Source organism: Motacilla alba, chromosome 1, assembly GCF_015832195.1.
Source record: "Motacilla alba alba isolate MOTALB_02 chromosome 1, Motacilla_alba_V1.0_pri, whole genome shotgun sequence".
Classification (NCBI taxonomy): Eukaryota; Metazoa; Chordata; class Aves; order Passeriformes; family Motacillidae; genus Motacilla; species Motacilla alba.
The window spans coordinates 91,957,106-91,972,237 of NC_052016.1; the positions used below are offsets into that span (position 1 = coordinate 91,957,106).

The 15,132-nt window shown below is 37.7% G+C and overlaps 1 protein-coding gene across 4 annotated transcripts in view; it reads left to right on the forward strand.

Moving 5' to 3' along the window:
* Window positions 1-14,275, forward strand: part of OCA2 (OCA2 melanosomal transmembrane protein) — a 186,293-nt gene extending 172,018 nt beyond the window's left edge. For all 4 annotated transcript variants that reach the window (XM_038148622.1, XM_038148613.1, XM_038148627.1 and 1 more), the window contains one exon: window positions 13,684-14,275. In XM_038148622.1, the coding sequence (XP_038004550.1) occupies window positions 13,684-13,771 (88 nt within the window). In that variant the 3' untranslated portion in view covers window positions 13,772-14,275. The remainder of the gene's footprint in view (window positions 1-13,683) is intronic.
* The last annotated feature ends 857 nt before the right edge of the window (window positions 14,276-15,132 follow it).

The following is a 15,132-nucleotide window of genomic DNA, read 5'->3' on the forward strand; positions in this document are numbered from 1 at the left end:
AACATCACATTTCTTTCTCTTCTCTGTTACCTTCCCACGCCTATAAGCTCTTGATTAAATTGGAGACTAGAACTATATAATGGAAGCACATGCAAATCTAGATCCCTTGCTCTAATCCTTCTTGATTCATATCAAGTTATCACCTTGTAACAAGTAGGTTACAGGAGAAAAAAAAAAAAAAGCCTTTGAAAAGTTTTTTGTTCCTTTCTTTCCATCAAAGCCTAACTTTTCCTCCGCTTTCCTGTACAATCGTATTGCTGTGAATGTGTCGCTGTGTTTTCCACCTAATAACTTCTGAATGTGCTTATCAACTTCAAACACTTTTGTCAGGGGAGAGAATGGTGGATAGGAGGCTTTATTTTTCAAGTATAATTAAAACCCCTGAAATGTCATCAAAGTTGGTGGCTGGGAAGAAGAAAGAAACCCTATTAATATTCCCACTAAGGGAAAGAGCAGTCTGAGGCCACACTTCTTTACACACTGAAAAAATCCTTGTAGGTGAGCATCATTATATGTTACAGAAGAAAGGTTTCTACCTAGACAGAAAGTCAATCAAACTTAAGACACAAATAGATAGGAAATAAGGCATCATCATTTTCTAGTGTTGATGGAGCTGCTTGTCAGTAAAGGCAAGATTCATCTCACCTCACTTTTCCATTCTACAGTGTTGATATCTTTATTTCCATACTTGGCTCTCATTGTAGTCGCTGGAGAGAAACAGCTCTTGGAAGGTCATTTAGTCAGAGTATGAGTTGTGTGCCCAGGAGCAGGGCTTGAGCTCGTAAAGAAATGGGAGAAGATAGTCCTGTCCCACAAATGGTGTGTCCAAAGCTGTGGATAAATGAGTTGGTGGGAGAAGGGAGGAAAGGGAGCTTGAGAAGGGAACAAGTCCGGGCAAGCAGAAGTAATTCCAAAAAGAGAAGAATGAGTGAAATGCTTGCTCATTTACATGATTTTTGTAATTTGATTTGGAGAGAAAAAAAGCCAAACTACCTTAACTCAATGTCTGTTTCTATGTCACCCGGGAGAGGATATAAAGTTCACACACAGTTTTTTTCTATTGAGCAATTCATATTTAATGCTCACATTTGTAATGTCTTATGTTCTAATATAATTTTTTTTCCACAAAAATTTCTACTTTTTTCAGCTTCATTCAGATTCATCAAATGCCAAAGTTTTAGTTAATTACAACGTGCTCAATTTGATTAGACAGTCGCTATAGTTGCTGAAAAAGAGTGTTGTTCATACATTGTTGAAATTAGAAAATTATTTTCTGATTAAACAGAGTATTTTTGCAATTACCAGAATTATTCAGTGCTGGCTGGAGAATACTTGGAGAAATTCTCTATCTCCAAACACTGTTTTGCAAAACAATTTGCAAGAGGTCCAAACAAAAAGATAACTTAGATGGCAGAAAGAGATATGAAATCTGGGAAACTCAGAGAACACTGTCAGTATGAAACTTATATATATTTGCCATTTATACACTGATTAATAAGCCTTCTTATGAGAAAATATTATTTTTTTCTGCAGCTAGAGTTTGCTTTATCCAATGCTTTATGTTTGCCTGCCAACGCATCATAAAGGCATTTGGAGTAACATCATAATATAATTTTCCAGGCATAATAATTTCAGAAATACTTTGATATATTTTATAGAACTAGCAAAATGATTTTCCCTATTACTAGATGATGTGTTAAGCAGACTATCCTGGTGTCTCCCAGCACAATGAGAAGAAAGGAGGATTTATTGTTTACATTATTTTCATTGTAATGCATTTGAATTTAGAGCAGTTCAAAGGAAGTAGTGCTTTTTATGGGAGAGGAAATAGATTTTAATTTTCTTATATAAACTAGACACTATTTTTCACAAAAAGATGTGGTAGTATTTATTGTATTCCTTGCTTTTTTGCTGCTTGAACTTAGCAGTGAATTTTGATAACTTAAAAAATTATCTCTCTGATTGTATTTACACTCAGGGGTACTGCATTAATATAAACAGCATTAGTAAAACACTTGAATTCTAACTTCCTGATCATCACTTTCAGTTTTTCAGCTGCAATGAAGGTTACTTATATAGGGCTACTCTAAAGTTTTAGACAGAAAAATAGCAGCTCAACAGGCTAAAACAACAGTGGTTATGTAATGAGAGTGGGTTTAAATTGATAGTGACTAAGAACTGCTTTTATGGGAGGAGGTACAAAACTCACTCCTCAAAAATAAATAAAATTTTGTTGGTTTGGGGAGCTTTCTTTGGGGCTGTTTGTTTGTGTTGTTGGGGAGTTTTGCTTGTTTGTGGTTTTCTTTGTTCAGTTTTTTGTTTGTTTTTGTTGTGAGGTTTCAGTTTTATTCCACATCTTTAAAAAGTCCAGTAAAGAAAAAGAAAAGGATTATTCCTAAGAAAGTTTATAAAAGAGTGCTGGACTGGAGGTTTTCTGTGTTTGTTTTTTCTCCTTTGTGGTACTGTTTGACATATATTACTAAATATTACTAAACAATTTTAAAAGTGTTTATATTGTGTTTTTTTTTCTTCTTTGTCTGTGTTTGTTATTAATCCGTTTGTTATTTTCTTTACTGCTTGCTGATAATAAAGAAAAAAAATTATTAGAGGTTCAAAATAAATGTCATCATATAGATAACCTGTTTTTCTAGTATTATGGAAACCCTCTAAATAACAGATTTTCTAAAGGCAAAGAGAAAAAAAAAAAAAGAAAACCTAAATATTCCACTCAATAAATATTCATATTCCATCTCTGGCACTGTAAGGATATTAATACCTAGCTTGTTTCAGATTTTTTCATAATGCTACGGTAAAAATGCATTAAAGTGTGTTACTGTACCCTCTCTTTCTAAGACAGAAAATTCAAAACTCTGTTAACCTTAGCTCTGTTAACCTTTAGAGAAATACACTAACATGGAAAATATTTAAAACACATCTGAAATAATAATCCTGATATTTTAGAAAGTTAATTTTGTGTTTCTCTGGTGGGACTTAGGAACAATTCAGAATCACTTGATTACAGTTAAACCAACTGTTTGACTGTCCAAGCTGTTCAAAGGACTAAAACAGAAAAAGGATGAAGACTGGGGTACCTGGGTGTAACGTGGGTGTAAATCACTGACCCAGGCCATTTCCTACATAATTCACTTGTTAGTGAACTTCTATTACCCTCCTGTGTTCTGTAACTAGTTAAGTGTAGACCCATTTGCTTGCTTGTGTTACAGGAGTAGAAATCCTCCTCTTCCACTGCTGAGTCGGAGGTGGGAGGAGGGTGGCAGAAATTAGTGTAGCAATCATCTTAGTTTTCATCCCCTTGTTGAAAATATAAACATTATCTTAATAATTAAAAAAAACAAAACAATTCAGTGTTTTTATTTCTGTTTTTCCCTCATTTCAGAGACTCTTATTCCTATTCCAAACACAGGCCTGAGTAACCCACACCTCACGATGGTGTGGGTTAGATGACAACACCAGGACTAATGTGTCTTTTTCAAATAAATTTCTGAAAATGTAGTACATTTTTAGGAATTGAAAACTGGACTTTCTCAAGCTCTGCCCTATTAGTTGGAAGTGCCTTAAGGCCCAAGTCAGCCATCTGTAACAATTAGACAGTGACACTTCTGCCTGATTGATTACAATATCTGTGAACTGCTCATGTAGCTAAGCTCATGTTTAATCATCCTGCTGGTGGTACTTATTTGCCTTCCCACACTATACTTTTTGCATCTTTCCCATCTGTTTGGTCTCCATGGGGTGACCTTGTTGAGGTCTTTCAGTACCTGAAGGGAGCCTATGAGAAAGATGGAGAGAGACTATTTACAAGACCATAAAGGCTCCAAACAGAAAGCAGACTTAGATTAGATATTGGAAGCATCTTTCCTGTGAAGATGGTGAGACATTGGAACAGATTGCCCAGAGAGGATGTGGACATCCCATCCCTGGAAGTGTTTAAAGCTGGGCTGGAGGGAGCTCTGAGGAACCTGGTTGAGTGAAATGTTATCCCTACCCACTGCAGGGGGGTTGGAACTAGATGGTTTTTAAGGTCCCTTCCAACCCAGACCATTCTATTATTCCATGATTTTCTTTCATCTCATTAAAAATGTTGGTAAATACATTTGTGACAATCCAGAGGGTATATTTATATATTATTTATTTTTCTAATGTTTTTATATGGGAACTTTAACATGCTGTGGAATGGATGCACTTAGAACAGGGTTCATTTAATTTAACCTTAGTTTGCTAGTGCGCTGAAAATTAGACTGTTTATAAAAGTTTTCCTTGTAAGGAGCAGGTGAGAGTTTGGATCTGTGGCTTCTCTGGGGCAGAAAGGCCTGTGCACTGCAGTGCACCATGATGGCAGTGAGGGCTTGTGAGGCTCCATCTGCCCCCACATTTACCTTTAGTTAACATTTCATGGTGGTTGGGAGGGAAACCTCCAAGTGCACCCTGCTGGAATGAAAATCTCCACTCTCTGCTGTTCTCTTAGGCTGCACAGCTTTTAGAATAGGGTTTGTGGTGGAAAGTTTACTGGCCTTACATCATTAACATCCTTTTATCAGGAGGCATCTGCTGAATTCGTAATGAAAAATAATCATTAGTGCACAGGAAACATCCTTTTACTTCTTAATTCAAAATGCAATTACATTGCTGCTTTGTCCTGGTGAACTTCTGTACATGAGTTCTCTGTCATTGTATTGTGTGGCAGTAGAAAGGGAATCTCAAAGTGGAGAGAAAAAGAGGGGAACAGGGTGGAACGTACTCCTTTTTATGCAACATCTGGCTTTTTAGCAAAGTCTAGGGTTTTAAAAATAGTTGAGTATGCTCTGATGAAATTATTAAAGAATGGGCTGATTAATCTCTACCATAAAATGTAATTTCCTTTTATCTTGTGCTTTAAACAAAATAAAAGAGTCCATTTGGAAGAAAATAAGACCTAAGAAAAGTGCCCCAAGATACCATTTGTGAGGGTTGGAATTAAGGACTTTAATGGAAATAACATTCAACTTCCTCTCCTGAATCCTTGCTAGAAAAAGCAAAATAATAAAGAGTTAGTAAAGGTTATTAAATTTGAAACATTTTGGAACTAAAATAAATCACAGTAAATTTCTGCTATATCTATTATCTTTGATTTTTTTAAACCATATACAAATACATTGTAGTCTAAAAAATTGGGTAGATACAGTTTGTTTCAAAAATATGCAAAACGTTTTATTTTATGTGACATTTCTATAGCAGGGAGATTTGAGCTATAAAAAGGTATTTTAAGAAAAATGCCCTTAAGCCTTGAATTTGCTTTTCACAAAACAGAAAAAGCTTATAATTGTCAGAGGTGAGTTTACAATATGTTAAATATTTCATAAAATACAGAAACTGTAATTGCAAATATTGCAAAACCTATTTCAACTGTCCTAATGCACTCATTTTTGCACAATAAACCTCACTAGTTTTGTATAAATCTATCTCATTAGTGACTATTTATATCAGAACCATTCAAACAATTCATGAGAACAAGTGCTGTAAGACAAGACGTACTTCATTGATTTTCTCTTCTAATTTGCCATGATGATTTTAATCTTCTTAAGCTCAGACTCACAACCACACCTCATTACACAGATGTGCGGAAGAGAAAAAAATATGGCTTTCCCAAGAAGCTGAACCAATTGCATATATTTGCATTTCCTAGAATTTAGACTGGCAGGAAGGTTTCATAACAAAACCAGAAGCCACAAATTGAGGATGAAATTCTTTTTGAGATCTCCCTAAAAGATGTGGAGAGCAAATATATTGCTAATATGTGATGATCGATCGAAGGGTGACATGAAGTCACAAAAAGCACTAACTGATCACCTTGAATCTTTATGCCACAATTTATCATGGCATGTAGCACTTCTTTAGTAGGGTATGAACTGGTCTGTCTATAGAGAAGATGTTCCCCTAATATTTGTAGAAACTTAAAATCCTTTAACTTGTAAAAGACCCTGAACATTATCAAGTCCAACCATTGCCCTAACACTGCAGAGTCCACCTCCAGGGATGGTGACTCCACACTTCCCTGAGCAGCCTATTCCAATGCCTAACCACCCTGTCAGTGAAGAAATTGTTCTGAAGATCCAACCTAAACTTTCTGTGGCAAAACTTGAGACTATTTCCTATCACTGGTTGCCCAGGAGAGACCAAATGACACCTTGCTACAGCCTCCTTTCCAGTAGTAGTTAAGCAACGAGGTCACCCCTGAGTCTTCTCTTCTCCAAGCTAGACAACCCCAGCTTCCTCAGCTGCTCCTCACAGGACTTGTGCTCCAGCCCCTTCGGCAACTCTGTTTCTCTGGATACAATCCAGCACCCCAATGACTTTCTTGTGAAAGTGAGGGGCCCAAACTGAGCACAGCACTCAAGGTGTGGCCTCACCAGCACAGGGGCACAATCACTGTCCTGGTCCTGCTGGCCACACTATTTCTGATACAGGCCAAGGTGCCATTGGCCTTCTTGGTCACCTGGGCACAATTTGGCTGGCTCATGTTCAGTAGCTGTTGACCAACACCCCAAGGTCCTTTTTCATGGGGTATATTTTCAGCCATTCTTTCCCAAACCTGTAGCATTGAATGGGGTTGTTTCACCAAAGTGCATTATGTGCATCTAGGTGGATCCACACAGACAAATCTATCTGTATTATGCTGGTCTTTCCGAGAAAAACATCACCACTAGCTCTGTGTGTTTAGATCTGTTTCTGTACTTGAGATTGTGCTCTTCCCTGGCTGTCTGCAGGATTTCACATTTTTCTATTGGAATAGTATATTTATTTTTAAAAGAAGGGTGAGATACCCTTGTCATCTAACATTTGTCTTGCTGATTTTTGAATGATCAATTACAGTATCTTTTTTACTGGAAGTGATGTGTTTTCCAATTTTTTTCATGATTTTTCTTACTGGCTACTAACTTACCATATATGAATAGGCTTGGGATAGTTATCAGAGTCACTTATTCTGACAGTCCTGTATTTAATCTCAGTTGCACTACAGAGACTTAGACAGAGACTGCAACAAATACTGTTTTAACAGTCATTTGAAACTGCCAGGTGGAGCTGGCAGACCAACTATTCCCTCAGAATCAAAGTCTGAAATTTTTCTTTTGGTAATCAGAATTTGGAAAGGCCCATTACTTGTTCTGCATATAACTATGTTGAGGTTACAGCCAAACACATCTAGAAGAATATTCTTGATGGTAGGAGGTAAACCACAGCACTTTTCTATTTTCTTGCTCAGGATCTGATTTTCCCTATCTTAAGTTTACTCCAGGCAGTAATTCTATGGAAAATTTTGGCATAGATTCAAACAGACAGAATATAATGAGAAATTGTTAAAAATTTAACAAGCAGATGAATATAGAATTATAGGTTTTGTTCTGTGTTTTAAATTTCACAGAAATTCCTATGTATGGTAACTAGTAGGTAACTACATTATAATTTTTATGTAATTCCACACTATATGAAATTCACAGTAATTTAATGTTAAATTAATGATCACTTGCTGTTTTAGCCACCTGTTTTCTGAGCTACAACAGGTGTCTAGATTTGAAGGGGTCATGGGTATATGATAAACATTTTGAATATGTTTGCTTCAAGCTGATAGGAAAGTCCATACTTTCAGATAAGCTGGATCAGTATGTCAAAGACTAGCAATGATGGAAAGGTTGATACAACTGAAATGATAGGGCACTCAGAAGGTAGTCTGCATGGATAGAAAGGGAAAGAAGAAATAGGATTAATATTGTGGCTATAGCCTTTTGTTGATGAGAAAATTAGTTACTTTGCAAATTAAATTATGACATTTCATTAAAATTTGTAGCTTTCCTTTTGTTCAGAGCTAACCTTATGTATGTCCTAGGCATGCCCACACCTGAGTCTCTTTTTTGAGGCTGCTTTCAGAGACTTTTAGATCTTCTTTTAAGAATGAGTTCGTATTTATCAAAATTCCAGAGCAAAACACCGCATACAGTGAGAGACTGTCCAAGATTGAGAAGAATTATCTGTTTTCTGTTCTTCATTAAATATTTTCTAATGAGATGTCAATCTTCTGGTGTGCAGATGACGCCTACTTATCCTGTGTTGAATAACAGAGGAACAAATAAAAGTCTGAGAATTACAGAGTGGTTAAGGTTGGAAGGGACCTCTGGAGGTCTCTCTCAAGCAGGACCACCTAGAGCCTATTTCCCTGGCCCATATCCATATGACTTTTGAATACCTCCAAGGATGGAGACACCATAATCTCCCTGGACTACCTGTGTCAGTGCTTGGTCACCAACACAGTAAAAAAAAGTGTTTCCTGATGTTTAGACAGAACCTCCTGTGTTTCATTTTGAGCTGTCTCTGGTCCTTTCCTGGGCATCATTGAGGAAGGCCTGGTGCTGTGTTCTTTACCGAATCCCCTCAAGAACTTATACACATTGATGAGTTCCCCTCTGAGCCTTCTCTTCTCCAGGCTGCAGAGCCCCAGCCACCAGGCTTTTCCTTGTATTATTGATCTTCCAGTCCTGTAATCATTGTAGGCCGTCACTGGACTCTCTCCATTATGTCCATGTCTCTTGTACTGGGAAGGCCAAAAGTGGATCCAGCACTCCAGGTGTAGTCTCAGCAGTGCTGAATAGAGGGGAAGGGATCACCTCTCTTGGCCTGCTAGTAATATTTTCTTAATGCATCCCAAGATACCATTAGCCTTTCTTGTTGCAAAGACAAGTTCATGGCTCATGTTCAGTTAGCGTCCACCATCTGTCCAGGCCCTGTCTGTTTCTGCAAAAGCTGAGGTTATAACTTCTGTAGAACCTGCAGCATGAACTGATACAAATTGAGAAAAATCAAAAATTTAAGCCTGATGAAACTCTACCAGTTGAATTTAAATTTTTGCATTAAATTGCAAATATAAGTAGGAGTAGAAGTTAGCTTTAACTCATTTTTAACTCTTACCCCTCTCTACCACCAGTCTTCTTTCACTGCCAGTGGTTTGGTCTTGGGAGATTTCTGTTGTTGCTTTTCCACTGAGAATCAACTGAAGGTTCCCTGTTTCTTAGGAGATGTGCTCCTTCCACAGATTTCCCCAAGGATGCACAGTCTGCGCAAGTTAGGAGCTGTCAATGAAGGTAGTGCATGTAGGCAAGGTTTTAATACATGAGAGCATCTTGTATTTTGTGTCCCAAATCAAGCAGAACAGGGCAATGAACCTGGGTCTTATACATACTGGATCCTACTTGCTCTTGAAGCATCACAAAATAGAACTGCAAGGTAATGTAGGACACCAGTTTGTTCAAGAAAACTCAATTCTGACTCCACAGGCTTCACTATTATTATTCAGCAAATAATATTGGATAAACTTATAAGCAAGAAAACTGTAATATTCACTTCCATAGAAACTTATTAAAAATTGATTTTATTCCCAGAATAATCATACAGTGGTTTTCTTTTTTCCAAGTAAATACAGGGCCAGAAATCTTGCAGTGAGACAGAATTAGAAATATCTAGGTCATTTCCAGCAAAAAGGTTCACTTCTCTTGCTAGTTTTATGCCCACAGTTGACTTCTAATACTTATTTCACACTTACCTTCACAGAGTTTCATTTTGTTCATTTCAAATTCTCATTTTGATTTCCTAAGAAAGAACATGCTGAATTCTAATCTCCGCAGAGTCTGACATCTCTCCCACACTGGGACAATTTGCAAGCTTTTCGTTACTGGATCACTGAAGTTATTAATAAGTAAAACTTTGTCCAAGACAGGTCTCTGGGGCTCTCACTTGAAACATTCTCACTATCTCACACTGAGCTAACATCTGCTTTTAGTGTATATTTAGGCTGGGCGATTTCATTTAGATAGGAGTTTTCCATGTAAGCCTCTAATATGAAGAGGAGGAGGGGAAAAAGGGGATGACTGCTAAATCCTGCCATCCTTCCCTTTCTTGTATCTGACCTTGCTTCCTCTCTGCAGTGGTAAACCCTCCCTCAGCTGGCTGCAGAGTGCCAAGATGCACTTTTTGAACTATGCAGGCTCTGTGAATATCCCTGTCTGCAGAGAGGAAGAGACAAGGAAAGTGCAGGGCAGGATGCAAAAATGTATTTTTATGCAAATATGATCATGAGTGTTTCTTATGAATCTGAAGTTTTAGGACACAAAAGATTTTGATAATTTCTAAACTCCACTGATCCTTTTACTTGGAGAGGAGCAAAAGAATGACATGGCCCTTTTTGATTCCAAGGGGTATGCTGGAAATAAGAGTGGCTGGAGGTAATTTTACATTGTTTAATATGCATTTTTGGACTTAATATAACTAAAGAAAACATTTGTACCCGCACGTTTTGCCATATGTAGCCTGGGACAGGAACTTTTTGTTCCTTGGGGAAGGGCAATGGGTAGCGTAAATAGCATGATCCCATGATACTCAAGGAATCTATTAACTCTGCAGTAACTAATACTTACTGCGTTTATCTCTTCTTGCTCTGGTACGCAAATTCCACATTGAATTTGATCCAATTACATTAGCGCTCAGGCCAGCGAGCCTGAAATTCAGACCTCAAGTTGTGGGGTAATTGCCCATGCAATGAGAATAACAGCTTTGCAATTGTGCCCTATGCAAGCATCCACACTATGTGCAATGAGGTTCCTCCTCAGGCCGGCTGCTTCTGCCTCCAGCTACACATTTGGCTTGCACTGTGACAGTGGTGGTGTGATCCCAATTCCTGCATGTGGCCCTGTATAATTAATCCCTTTTCTTGCATGTGCCTCCTCCAAGTTTGAACAAACATTTTGTTCTCTTTTGAGTGGTCAAGTAGCCCTTGAATCTTTTTGGATCCTTTCTTCCCCTTGCCAGTCTTCACAAAGGCATCATATTGCTGAGCTACTGTGCATTCTCCAGGGAGGTTTGTTAGGTGGCATTAATACAAAGATCTGCTCTGTCTCCAACCCTCCCAGTGCCAGCTCATTGCTTGCCAAGTATGAGGTCAAGAGATCTATGTTTTCTGTCAAACAGCAGCTGCTGCTCTTACGAGTGCTGTAGCAATCTCCAGCTCTCTAGCCTGTCATGGAGATAGAGCCACAGGGGGCATTCATTAAATATACTAAAGGATGTGGTAAGGGGTTTTAGCAACCCAATTTTATTCCTATAGCTGTTGCTGGGTTTGCTTTTTTTTTGTCCTATCAGGACACTTTTATCTAAGAGAGATTAGGCAAGGCCACAGATCAGTTTGGCTAACAGAAGAATGGGAAGGGTCTGCAAAATGCTAGTTAGCCAGGAAATTAATTTACTTTTTTGGTTTTTTTTTTCCTAAAATGACTCCAGGAGAAGCATTAGCTCTTCTGTTTTAAGATATAATCAGCTTGATCACAGTTTAGTGATTGAAGAGTCATTCAGCTCTTTCAAGAAACAAGTCATACAAAAGCAAGGATCTGACCAGTTGGATTGGAAAATAAATAACACTTCTCTGCAGTATATTTATGCATGTTCATAAGAAAAAAAACTTCTTCTACATCCCAAAAAATCCTCCAAAGGCATTTCAAACTTTTCAGGAAATATTTGAAAGCTGTGACAATTCTCTAACCTTTTCTAGCAATTTTTTGTACCTTTCTTCATTCACCTCTTGGACTCAGCTGTCCCTTCTCTCTAATCTCATTTTTTTTCCCCAAGTCCAAATGGCAACTTAATATCAATGCTTTCGGAGCCAGAAGAGCAATAATGATGCCTGATGCCAAAATGGCAGAAAAGGCCAGCTCACCAGGTCCAAACCCCTAGAAGGATGAAGAAGAAACCCTCTGGAGCCAGGCATGGTGGGAATTGTCCTTCTGAGGCAGATGTTGCAGGCGATATTGATGGATACAGGGACACTTGTACACAAGCAGCCAGGCCAACTTCCTCAGAGGGGTGTCAAGGACAGAGAAACGAGATCACCTGTCAGTCTGACAGTCTTCTCTTTGCACATTTTCTGTCTTGACGGAGTTTCCTTTTTATCTCTTGGATTGCATCTATTTCTGTAGGTGTGTGAGATGAGTACACTTCCGTACTGGGTTGAGTGACCATGAAGCTGGCATGATGGACAAACTCACTCTTTCCTAAAGAATTCAAACATATTTTTTAGAGTGCTTGTGTTCATTAATTTCCCAGTTATTCTACAAACTTTATAGGCTAGGACCGATTATTTTTGTGTTTGCAGTGCCCTTCACTGCTGCTAGAATTCCTTTCTCAGAAGCTCAAACCAATGACTGTTAAAGGTACTTCTGATCTGCTGGTCACATCTATGCCTCTGCCAGTCAGCTTTCCAGAGAAACAGTGATGGAAGAAACATCTTATGAAGATCTCATGAGTTTAGGGTAATATCACAGCTGCAGGCAGAAAGCAGAGGGCAATGAGCAATTGAGTTTATTTTTCCTTTTATGCAAGGGCTTCATAGCCTTAGGAAGTGGGGGCCACATTTAATGCCCCAAGACGTCTCTTCTAGCCGTAGCTTGCTAAAGGAAGGAGCTGCTCATTCAACCAAGCTCAGAGAATAATGTCCTCCTGTCCCCTACAAAATGGTCATCTTAGTGCTCTGTCAGTAATGGCAGAGGGGAAAAGGTTCAAGTAACTTCCTAAAGGCAAAGTAAGGCAAAAAGGCGGAATTAATATACTCACATGTGTAAGTTGGTCTTAGTTCAAGAAAAAGAATTAATAAAATGCTGAACTTCAGACAACATTGCTGTGCTTTTCTGAGTTTTATGAAAACTCTACTCTGAATCTGGCAAAAGAAAGTGTATAAGGGTATCATTTGTGGCATGATCATTTCTTATCTCAACTCTCCTTGTGATTTTAGTAACATAAAATAAATGAGTGTGATCACAGCAGTGTTTTTTCACAGACTCCTCATATCATACAATAATGCTTTTGAGTTTTAAAAAACTTCTTTCTTTTTCACATATCTGAAAGACCTACAGACTTAGCCATCAGGACTTGGCAAACTCCACAACATCCTTTTCACTTGTTTGTCTCTGCTGTCTGTGTTTGTCAGTCTAAAGAGAGGTATTAAATCTGGGTGTTGTCTGAAAATCTTTTCCTGTGGTGAAAAAGAAATCGTTTTTTGGGTAGAGCAGTAAGGTTTTAGCAATTTTGCAAGTGCCTGGGGTTTATTTCCAACAGTCTGTTAATACTCAAGTCTGTTAGACATGGTGACAGGTATGAAAGAGGAGTGCTAGCAGTATGTGACTCAGATCAACAGGGAAACTATTTAATGGGTTTGATCCATACATTGTGTTACACAGTGCCACACCAGGATTACACACCTAATCTGAAGGGATGCACTCTTGAAAGTAATTTCTAATGCTGCATAATTTGTAAGAATTTTTATTTTACCTGTATAATTTCATGTTATGTGCACGGGAAAAAAACTGGAAAATGCCAAAACAACAAAGCATGCAAGATTCTGAGACAGTGTAAATTGGAACAGATGATCTGAAACCAATGAAACTAGGTGAATTTTCACCTCATATCTCTAAGGTTGGAGGTAGAAAGGTGAGCTTGAATATGATACTGTTATATGCTCAGAACATCTCTGCTTTAAACACATTTTTTCATTTGGAATGTGTAGGATAATTCAAACGATCCTTGTTGTAAATTGGTTGGAGAACTAACTATAGTATCCTTATTAATCTTTGCTCTATTTTATTGTTGTTCCAGGTTAGGTTTCCCCATGATGATCGTGTCCTGTACCATCGGGATGTGCTACCTTCTTGTTGCTCATGTTGTAGTAGGTTGGAACTCATAGTGATTTATACTTTCAAGACTCAGATAAACTTTCCCTTTTGTTTCATTTATATCAGAATGCTAGGAACACATATGAAAGGAAAAAGATGTGTAAAATCCCAACATATGGTATCAATCAAAATGATTGCTGGCATAAATATCAGATATGGTCATTCTTAACCTTTTGTTTTATGAACAATATTGACAATTGGACGATCAAAATTAAAAGAATCCATATATTTCATTATGAATGCAATTAGTGTGCAAATAAAAAGGAACCATCTCAAGGGAATATGCTGTGCCTGAATGTTTGTATTGACACAATCTGAGTATAGTCACACATGAAAAACTCATTCACAATAGCAGATGTTCAGTAATTTCTTTTTAGGGCTTTATTTTTCTTTGTCAATATATTTAGCTATTTGTATGAAAGTAATTAATATTCAAGTTGTAATAATTGAAAGTTAAGCAGAATATCTGTACACTTTGAAGGATGTATCATTATCTACATTAAAAATAAACATATGTCCTGAAAATGTGTGTGAAAGGCATTATTATTTTGGAAGCAGGATTGTATTGCCCATAGGCTTTTTTTCTAATTTTAAAGCTCCTAAACAAAGTTATGCTACTTCTATTTTTTTTTCTAATGCCACTCTTCTTACAAAAAGATAAACATAAATAGTGATAAAGCATCAGACATCTTCCATTTAATCATTCACTAAACAATTCACTTTTGTGGAGGAGTACTCTGAATATTTTAATAGTTAATACTGTATGGAAGAATGAGCTCATACTGTGGTTTTGATTTCCTTATTTCTGGTGATAATGTTTTAAACCACATATATTGTTTTATATAACTGGTTGCCACAACATGCCAAAATTGTCTTTATGAGTTTTAAGTCCTATGAGGTACTCAAGAGCTCAATTCCAAATCTTCCAAAACCTTGGTGGGTTTGGCCTGAATTAATGGTAGGTATGTTTTATCTTGAGTCAGAAAAATTTGCAACCTGGTGAGTGCAACCCTGGTAGACAAGGCTGAATTACAGGAATCCAGTAGAGATGATCATATATGGCTTTTCCTTCTGCTTAGTCCTTGAGATAACCAGGTAAGTGAGAAAAAAGCAGTATCTCCTCCGCCAAAATGAGGAGACGTGAGATTAATCATACATCCTGTTTTACTCACATAGGTTGTATCCCTCACCAGGATTTGTTTTAAATGGGAAATGTTAAGAAGCCAATGGAAATGAGGCACAGCACCCGCTCTAAGCAAGGGCTGCCACCTCTCCGAGTAGGTTCAGTGATAGCAGAGAAAGTGTGTGGAGCCAGAGGAGAAGAGCTGTGTCCACTGTTTCCAGACCTCTCACCAAGACATCCATTCCCACC